The sequence below is a fragment of the Carya illinoinensis genome, chromosome 11, assembly GCF_018687715.1.
Source record: "Carya illinoinensis cultivar Pawnee chromosome 11, C.illinoinensisPawnee_v1, whole genome shotgun sequence".
Classification (NCBI taxonomy): domain Eukaryota; kingdom Viridiplantae; phylum Streptophyta; class Magnoliopsida; order Fagales; family Juglandaceae; genus Carya; species Carya illinoinensis.
In genome coordinates, this window is record NC_056762.1 from 25,024,628 (window position 1) to 25,035,283 (window position 10,656).

Here is a 10,656-nt window from a genome sequence, read left to right on the forward strand (position 1 = left end):
GGTGGAGCCGCATCCTCGGGCTCAGCCTCCTCCTCCTCATCCTCAAAACCTGCACCAAAAGCTACGGAACCAAAAATGGTACCGCAGGTAAGTAAAACCCAAACACTACCAGATAAAAAGACATAGAACTCAAACAAAATGCATGAAGCATACCCAATGCACAAAACCCATGAAACATAATTTTCCACACACGCCAAAAATCCCATTTGGCCCAAAAACACATCTTTTCCAAAAACCACGCCAAAAGTCACATTTGGCCTCTATAACCGTCTCAAACCAAAAACCATTTTATCCGTATGCACCATGACCTCCCCTAGGGGTCATCCGCACACCCTGGCTCCAGTGCCACACCGCAGAGTACCACTACGCATGTGACACCTAACGAGCGATGCCCAGTTCCACGCCCCGCGTGTTCGTAGCCAAGCATCCTCTAGCCCTCACCAGCGAAGGGCCACGGAGTCGATGCATAGGGCGATGCCCGGTTCCGTGCCCGGCGCGTTCGTAGCCAAGCAACCCCTAGCCCCCGCTCCCGTCGTCGCCCAGCGACGACCCAGGGGACATCACTCAGTTTATTCCGCTCCCGAGTGACCAGAGGAGCTCCACTGAGATAATACCCCATCCCAGCTTGGGGTCGTGATACACACGCACCCGTAAGTCCACTTACGCCAATAAACAGGCTTTTCATAATTACACAAAAATACACGTGTATGCACCATGTAAATGCCATATCAATGCACCAAAATAAACAACCAACATATATCAATTAAACAAGCAACTCCGTCCTCCATCCATCCGACCCCCGAACTCCTCGGACTCAGTCCGGAATCAACCAACCAGCAGATAAAATAATTGAATGAGCAATATATTTTTAAATCTGAAAATAGGGTTTGAAAAATACTTACAGCGCTATACGGTAATTTTAGAAAACACTCGGCGTTGCAAACGGGGAGAAAAAGCAACGTTACAGTGAAAATTCACTGTGGCCGTGGGTTGTGAAATACCCACTTTTGAACGGGGACAAACCAGGGCTTGGGATTGATAGGGAATGGTCTAGGGATGATTGTGAAGCTATTGGAAGTGGTGGTTGGCCGTGGGTGGCGGCAAAAACGCCGGAGAGAGGCCGGATTTTCCAAAAAGGAAAGCTAGCTCGTGGGAGCTGTTCCGGTGGTCGTTGGAGGCCGAAAATAGGTGGGTTAGGACGGCAAGGGACTAGTGATGAAGTGGTGAAGAAATGGTGGCCGGAGGTGGAGCGACGGCGGCGGATCGGAGCAAAACCCGTGTAGGCTTTAAAGGGGTTTTCTGGCCAAACGGCCGGCCGAATGGGGGTGGGAATTGGTGGGGAGGTGCGCCGGAGGGAGGGGAGTCAAACGGTGGTGGGTGGGGGGTTGGGCTGTTGCATGGCGTGGGTGAGGAGAGAGAGAGGGTCGACGGACGCGGGGAGAAGGAAAGAAAAGGAAGAAGAAAAGAAAAAAAGAAAAAGAAAGAAAGGAAAAAGAAAAAAAGAAAAGAGAAAAAGGAAAAAGAAAAAGGAAAAAGGGAAAGGAGGTGTAGGGAAAGAAGATGAGGTCTAGTCCTCATTCCGGGAAAACAACACTAAACCGCCGCAACAAGATTAAAAACCGTAAACAACTAAAAGAAATAAAACACAACATCAATTAAATTAAAAACCAATTTTAAAACGCAGTAAATTAAAATAAATAAACTAATATATTAATTAAAATAAAAACAACCATTTCAGCAAAAACACAAGCAAAAGCGGGTCATCACATGAGCACCTTGAAGTTGATCAAATAAATCATCTATACGGGGTAGAGGATACTTATTCTTTATGGTCACTCGATTAAGCTCCCTGTAATCAACGCACATTCTCATCGATCCATCATTTTTCTTCACAAAAAGAACAGGAGCTCCCCAAGGTGATACATTGGGCCTAACAAAAACCCTTGTCAAATAAATCTTGCAATTGCTTCTTGAGTTCCGCTAATTCAGACAGTGCCATCCGGTAAGGCGCTTTCGATAGGGGTGCAATGCCTGGTACTAAATCAATAGCAAACTCTACCTCCCGCTCAGGCAATAGTCCAGGTAAATCTTCTAGGAAAACCTTTGGATAATCACTTACAATAAGTATCTGCTCTAACTTCAACTCCTGCTTCTACCACACAGGTTAAGAACCCTTGACAACCATCACGTATCAGTTTTCCAACCTGAACGGCAGATATGGTGGGCGGATGCAACCTCACTTTTGACCCTGTAAACCGAAATTCACTTTCTTTTGGGGGTCTAAACACCACTTCTTTTTTAAAACAATCAATACTAGCCTGGTAGGATGCTAGCCTGTCCATACCCAAAATCACATCAAATCCAATCATGTGAAACACTATTAAATTAGCTGGCATTAGCATTCCTTCAATAGATAAAGGACACCCCGATAAAATCTTATCACAGACTACCAAGTTTCCTATTGGGGTCGAGACCACTAACTTGTGCTTCAATTTTTCGGTTTCTAAAGTGCAAAATTTAGAATAAGCCATGGAAACAAAAGAATGTGTCACTTCCGAATCAAATAACATAGTAGCGTTATTAGAAAACAAAGAAAGGGTACCTATGATCATGCTCAGCATTATTCATGAACTAAAATATTCAAAGTTTTAATGACAGCCAACAAATTAATAACTTAAAACAAATTAAAGAAGTCATACCAGTAATCACATCACTCCTATCCTCAGCTTCTCCAAGCGTCAATGCAAAAACCCATGCAAGTGTAGTACGACGTTGGTTACTGCCTCATGATATAACTTCGTTTCTCTAGGTTGGTGGTATGATCACCTGCTTGTTGTCCAGTTGCAAAGGGAAATCCTTATGTAGTGTCTTGGTTTGCCACAACGGAAACATAATTCTGCCTCTTTTATGCACTCTCCTAAATGCACTTGGTTACAAGTCCTACAACGATAGGGCTGTTGGTTACCCTGAATTGGCCTCTTACCCGAGCTATTACCTTCGTTCCTCCTTTTCCACTATCCCTGGTCCATGTCAGAATGGTACCCAGATGGAGTAGTCCTCTTCCTTTGCTCATGCAGTGCAGCGCTTCTTTGAAGGCTTCGCTCAAAAACTGTAGCTTTATTCACCAACTCTGAAAAGTTTTGTATCTGAAAGCCTACCACTTATTCATAAAGTTTTTCATTCAGCCCGTGCTCAAACTTATGACACTTCTTCTCCTCATCCGGAATTAGATATGCAGAAAAACATGCCAACTCCGTGAATCTGGATGCGTACTGGTCAACTGACATAGCTCCCTAGACCAAAGTGGCAAATTCCATAGCCTTGTCATCTCTAACCGAGCTTGGGAAGAAGCGCTCTAGAAAAACCTGCTTGAAATGTGCCCAACTGACTATTTCTGTCCCTTTAGCTTCTCTAATAGTTCTTTCAGAAATCCACCATCTTTTCGTCTCTCCAGTCAGGTTGAAGGTGACGTAAGCCACCTTCTGCTCATTTGTGCAAGTCAGCACTCACAAAATCTCCTCAATATCCTGAATTCAATCCTTTGCTAGAGTTGGCTCACCCCTCCCATCAAAAGAAGGAGAGTGCAACTGGTTTAATTGTTCCATGGTACAACTTCCTTCATTAAAATTGCGTTGGCAACCCAGGGGATTCTGCATGAGGTCATCGATTAATTGGTGTGCCGCTGCTCTAAGTACCTTAGAAGCACTCAGGTTTGCTTCCATTTTAGTATCGGTCACATTCAAATCCGACATACTTCATTCCCAAAGACGAGGTGGCATCCTGAAAACTTGGACCTTAAATAAATGTTTCAAAGATATAGAGTTTATTTAAACATAAAACATAAGGAAAAGAAAAAGCGGAACCCATAAAGTAAACATATATATACATATAACACTTTAAAGTTATCTAGTATGAATAAAAAAAGAACAAAAAGGATCATGCAACAGTAGTATTGCTCTCTCTCCAAATCTAAACCTTTAACCCCATCAATTCTTTATATAAATTCTCCAGAATCAAAACAAACCTCAACTATCATGAAACCAACTCATAAACCTATATATTCTACACCTCAAAATCATTCTTAACATCTGAAAATTCTAAGTCCTTAAATATCAATAAAACTATTTCTTACCGTCCCCTCCAATCCACCATCAAATCTGAAAATAATCTCCAAAAATCTGTTTATGTTCCAAAATCTCACATACTATAGTCTACAGAACCTCAAACTTGTCTTTGATACCAATTGTAACACCCCATACCTGAGAGGGTTGGAGAATTACTACCTGACATTTGTAATTAGGGCTGAGAATTGGATGGTCCGGACTGGATAAACAGACCGGACCGACCACTTTTCGACCGGACCAGACCGGACCGAATAGAAATTAAAAAAATATATATTTTTATATATTATTTATATAATAGTTGTATGTAATTAATTATATAATTATATATGGTATAAAAAATATTAATAGTCTAATATAGACTATAGTTATACTTATACTAATATATAGTTATACTAAATCACTATAACTAATACTTCAACAATAGCTATAGTGACTTATACTAATAGTCTACTATTAATACTAATATACTATTATATAATTTATATAGTTATACTAATCATAATAAGTTAGTAATTAAATCACTAAAAATATAACTATATATATTTAGTATGAACGTATTATTATATTCTTTAATATATAACTATAATATGTAATACTAGTATATATTAATATATTATAAGAGTTATAATCTAAATATAATATATAAATTATAATATACTAAATCACCATAACAGTATAACTAATACTAATATATAGTTATACTAATCACTATAATTAAAACTAATATATAGTTATACAATATACTTATATAGTTGTACTAATATTATTAAAGACTCTCAATTCTAATATAGGCTATATAGTTATAACTAATACTAATATTTATATTAATACTAATAATGTAGAATATAGTTATACTAACTAACTGATTCAATATAACTAATATTACTAATATAATATAGCCAAATTGAATTACTAATAGTCTAATACTAATACAATTAAATAGTTATACTAATCATAAATTCATAATAACTAAATCATTATAAGTCTATAACTATATATATTTAGTATCAATGTATTACTATATTCTTTAATATATAACTATTAACTATAATATATAGTACTAGTATAACCGATCAAAAAAAATATATATAGTACTAGTATCTATATTAATGTATTAACATATTATAAAAGTTATGGTATAAATTATAATATATCATATATTTGTAAATTTATAATAATATTAATATAGTTACCTTAATATGCAATATGTTAGTATTAAATCACTATAACTACATAGAGTATTAGTAATAAGAGTATTACTATTATTACTATTATTTACTATAGTATTACATATAGTATTACTATCATTACATATTAGTTACAGTATTAGTACTAGTATAGTTATTAGTACTAATAGACTAATAGTATTAGTTATTAGTATTACATATAGTTACATATATAGTTATCACTATTACTATTATTACATATAGTTATTAGTTATAATATTATTACTAATAGACTAATAGTATTAGCGTATTACTAATATATATATATATAATAGTATACTATATGTATATATATATTAGATATATCACAATATAATTACATAAGTATTAAACAAAATGTCATTGGATAAAAAATAAAAAGTCAATAGTGGACCGAATGGACCGACCGGACCAAATGGGACATGTCCTGAGGGAGTTCGGTCCGGTCCTGGACCGAACCGAATTCACCTCGATTTGTAATCGGGTCTCCCAATACAAAAAATAAAAAATAAAAATAAAAAAAAATCCAAAGATTTCAAAACATTCATACAATCATCTCTACAACTTCAAATCATAAAGACATCAAAACATAAATGAATAATTAACATAAATCCTTGTCTCCACAAACTTTCAGTAATCTTAACACAATGGTCTAATAAAATTAATAAGTTCATATCCAAAAACCATAAAGACTCCAAATATTCAATTTAAACCCTTCTAATGACCTTAGTAATCCTTAGGTATTCGACTAGCTATTCTGTAGTTAGCAAAGCTTCAAATTCTATTCCTGACCCCCAACTAGGTTAGTTGGGTCGTCAATACCATTTGAAAAAAAAATATTAGGAAGATAAATGGATGAGTTATCAACAACTTAGTAAGCACGAGACATATGCTAGCATGCAAACATGAGCATTTACGGAATACATCAAATATTTTCCAGAGTTATCAATCAAAACAAAACAAATTTTCAAAAGTAACAGAACGATGATTTTAAGACATATAAAACCCAAAATACTTTGGCACAACATAACTTGAGCATCATCATCACATCAAAATAGAGCATCTCACAAAGTAGAGACCATGTTTCACCCCTGTGGTAGGGTTGTGCTAACCCCGGCGGCCAAATCGAGTGTGCACATAGGAAAGACCACAAGTAAACCACCTCACTTCCAAGATGGGTGCACTCAGAGACAGAGGAGTTGGTACCAACCCAAACAGAGCAAAGCAGATATCATAATCAAATACAAAACCAGTATACTATGCCAAAGGTCTTCCAGATGCCATATCAAAAGGAAACAGAATTTCAAAACATATTCAGATCATTCTCACATACTAAAAATAAAGGTCGGAACATCTTTCTAAATAAATGCACAAATTTTTTAGAATTTCAATATTGCTCTTTTTCACAATTTAGAGATAGCATGACAAAATGAAGCTCATGTCTACACAATACATGTCAGAAAACATTTTTCTTCTTTCATATAGATTTCATGTGTATTGCAAATAAATGATTGAGGTTTTTTTTTCCCAAGTTCTTATTTCATAATAAAACATACAAAATTTTCAGAAAGTCAACCTCTGACTGAAACAATTCATTTAAAGCCTAGCATATGAACCTCACTTACCTGATTCCTGCAGCGTATAATCTATGCCTTGAATTTGAATTCTATTATTCCCGTCACCTATTCATAAAAAAAATATGCCCTAAGCATTAATGACCAACAACACAACTTCGATCTAAATAATTAAAACTTATAATTCCAAACCAAAATTCAGCACATTTACGCAACTCAAGTAACCACATAAAAACCTGGACAGTCCACACTTCAAATATACCAATTTCAAAACTGTCCTATACATCCACCAACCAATGTCGAACTCAATTAATCAAAATATCAACACCAACACAGCCGCCCATATCTCAAAACAACCACCAACTCAACCAAATAAGCAAAACAAACATCACTTTTTTCTCCATTCACAACTCCACAAAAAAAAAAAAAAAAAAAAGGTCCAAAACCTCTTAAATTCTACTCCGCACCCATTGATATTCTCCATTGTTTATACCAAAACAAAAACCACCAACTCAATTGAAAAAAAATCTACACAAATTGCAGCACTTAAACCCCAAGGAGAAACACAGTAGAAGCACGGGTTGCATATAAAAAAAATATAACTTTATAGAAAAATTAGAAGGAAAGATGAAACCAAGTGGAAGAGAGAACGACGCAAAAGAGAGTGAGGAAAAATCTGAAATTGAAGGGAATCTACCAATGAGAAGAAGAAAATAAATAAAATGGAGATGAGAGTGCATGGCATAAGTACTTTAATGGTGAAACCTAGGATTAAAATCCAATCCAAACCAACACAACACCATGCCCGAAAAATACCTAGAGGGGAAAAAAAGTAGAGAAGGTGAGAGAGAGATGAGATCAAGAGAGAATTTACTGGCTTGTGGAGTGATAGGCAAAAAAAAAAAAAAAAAAAAAAATCAGACTTGAAAAACTCCTGATGAGTGTGCGAAAGTGCACTCTAAATACCCTATTATTGGACTAAAATGCTAAAATGTGAATAGAAATCATAGGAATTAATATGTATTCTTTAATTGAATTTCTATTTATGTTGGGATACTCCTAAGCAGTTTTAGTTTTTTTTATTTTTTTTTTATTTTTTATTTTTTTTATGTTTAATTTCAAAGTTTATAAAAGAGCAAGTCAAGCCTAGTCAAATTCAAAGGAGGACATTCATGGGGTTTGAGAGCAATTTGGAAGAAAAGAAAAAGAAAAAAAATCACAAAATGAAACTACAAGAAGTCCAAGTCTGAAATTTTCTAAGAGACAGTCTGGACATACTTTAGTCTTTTGACTGTATCTTTTTACTCACATATCGGATTGATGCGATTCTTGATACATTGGAAAGGTATCTTAAAGTGATATAACTTTGTCTCTAATAAGGATTTCCAAATTCAAAATCTTGAAGGCCGTACGTGGCTACCAAGATAAGTCCTAAAATTTAGGCGATTTTTTTATACGAAAATTAAGAGGACATTAGGGTTTCTTTCCTACCCTATATAAGTATATCATTAGTACGAAATGGAGGGAAGGAGGCACAAGAGACAGATTTGAAGAGAGGAGAAAATCACTTCCATGGCCACCGTTGGCTTCAGTTTTCTCTGGAGATTTTTGTTGTCCAGTATATTTATGGGTAACTAAATTCTCAAGTAGGGTTAGGAATGAACTTGCACATTAGATGGTATTTCTAATTCATGTATTTGATTTTCAATTGCTAAAACTCTTTTGTTTTATCATTCTCAATTCATCGTTGATGTTTTATTTTTCGAATAATCATAGAATTTATTCTGTTATGAATTCAGTCATGTTTTTTCTATTGAATGGATTAGTTATTTGATTATGTTTGGATCAATTATTTATCTATATTGATTTAGTTTTCTTGCTGCAATATCGCTCCCTGAATATATTGTCGTCTTTGGATTTTCTCAATAGGGGTAGTAATTTACGTATTTTAAAAGTGGTGAATGATTTTTCAAAGGGTTAAATTTTATTTAATTTTGGTTTATAAATCTATACTTTCCGATTGGAAATTTCGTAAATTGAGTTCCTAATTGAGTTATCCAATGAATTAAGAATAATTAAAATACCGGATTTGTGCAAGGGATCCCAACGCTCTATTGTTCGTCAAATTTGAGTATTTTTTCCGTTAATCACATTGATTCACTTAAATTTACATTTAAAATTAATCTTTATTTTCCATTACTTATTTAATATTTTTCTTTAGTTTCTTTGTTCCTCTTACTTTTCTTTTAATTTGTCTCCCTGTGGAATCGAACCCCAAAGCTGTACTACAACTACCGCATTATTTTTTGGGCGTAATCAAATTTTGGCGTCATTGCCGGGGAGACGCTAGAAGAATTGTGATATAGTTTTTCTTTTCAACAGTTTGTAAAGGCGGTAACTTCGTTCCTTATTTTAGCTTGCTGCACTTTTTTTTTTATTTTTTTTTTATTTTCTTTTTCTTTTTGTAGTTTTTTTAGTATTGCGTTTTTCTCTACCTTGCATGCACAGGTATAGAGACGCCTTGGGTCGGTTTGCTTGTAGACCTGTGTTAGAATCAGAGTTTAATTTTTCTGATCATTTGTTTGATAAGTCTTCTAATTCTGAGAAAATGAGTGAACACGAAGATCAACCCACTAGGACCCTTCAGGATTAACTCCACCCTACACGCACAGCCACACCATCATGCATCATGTTTCCAGCTAATATTTGCCAATTGGATTTTAAAACATGGATGATACAATTAATCCCTACTTTTCATGGCTTGGAAAATGAAAACCCATATGTACACATTAGGGAGTTTGAGGAAGTAGTTGCGACTTTTCATAGTCAAAATACAACTGATAACATTGTAAGACTTAAGTTCTTTCCTTTCCCTTTGAAGGATAGAGCTAAGAGTTGGCTATACTCTTTGAGACCATGATCTATTGGATCATGAAATGAGACGACTCAGGTCTTCTTTAATAAATACTTTCCCCAACATAAGACCAATGCTTTAAAAAGGCAAATCTCCACCTTTGTACAAAAGGATAGTGAGACTTTGTATCAGTCTTGGGAGAGATTTAAAGAGCTATTAAGTATGTGTCCTCACCATGGGTATGAGAATTGGCGCTTAGTGAGCTATTTTTATGAGGGATTTACACCTAGAGAGTGTCAATTTGTAGAGATGATGTGTAATGGTGAGTTCTTACAGAAAGATCCTGATGAGGCCATAGAATACCTCAATAAGCTTGCTGAAAAAGCTCACACTTGGACTGGACCTAGTGCTACTGAGAGAACAAATAGGTCACGACCTGCAGGAAATCTAAATGGTGGTGGAATTTACCATCTCAGGGAAGAAGATAACCTAAAGGCTAAGGTTGAGATGCTCACTAGAGAGCTAGAGGCATTGAAGACTAAGGACTTAAAGCCAACACACGTGGCTAATCATGCAGAGTCTTTTGGACCATGTTTTGTGTGTGGTGGGGTAGATCACCTTGCCCAAGAGTGTCCCACATTTGCTGAGATGAGAGGAATATATGAGGAATAATGTAATGCCTTAGGTATGTATGTACAAGAAGCCTTTTACACATTTCTCTAATACCTATAATCCGGGGTGGTGTAATCACCCCAATTTTAGCTGGAAGTCTGAAAACCAGCCGCCTGCACAACCCCCTAGATCATATCCTGTACCATATCATGCACCTTCATCTTCTAGGAGCCCCTTAGAAGATACTTTACATGCTTTTATTGAGGCACAAGGTAAGACTAACCAAA

The 10,656-nt window shown here is 35.6% G+C and overlaps 1 protein-coding gene and 1 non-coding gene across 2 annotated transcripts; both read right to left on the reverse strand.

Annotated features, from left to right (window-relative positions):
- Positions 1-1,930: 1,930 nt before the first annotated feature.
- Positions 1,931-3,752, reverse strand: LOC122282323. The gene is made up of 3 exons (XM_043094281.1): positions 3,696-3,752; positions 3,300-3,482; positions 1,931-2,152 (listed from the first exon to the last, which is right to left on the reverse strand). The coding sequence occupies exons 1-3, from the start codon at positions 3,750-3,752 to the stop codon at positions 1,931-1,933; spliced, it is 462 nt and encodes a 153-aa protein (XP_042950215.1).
- Positions 3,753-9,891: 6,139 nt separating this feature from the next.
- Positions 9,892-9,999, reverse strand: LOC122283550. The gene has a single exon (XR_006230950.1). It is a non-coding gene; the product is annotated as a small nucleolar RNA R71 (small nucleolar RNA).
- Positions 10,000-10,656: the final 657 nt, after the last annotated feature.

What these genes read in the sequence shown, in the direction of transcription:
- LOC122282323 (XM_043094281.1), bottom strand. Translation starts at nt 3,752, where the DNA reads ATGTCGGATTTGAATGTGACCGATACTAAAATGGAAGCAAACCTGAGT. An exon ending in CAAACCTGAGTGCTTCTAAG is followed by an intron (nt 3,483 to 3,695) that starts GTACTTAGAGCA and finishes ACAAATGAGCAG; the next exon opens with AAGGTGGCTTACGTCACCTT. An exon ending in CTATGGAATTTGCCACTTTG is followed by an intron (nt 2,153 to 3,299) that starts GTCTAGGGAGCT and finishes CCTGTGTGGTAG; the next exon opens with AAGCAGGAGTTGAAGTTAGA.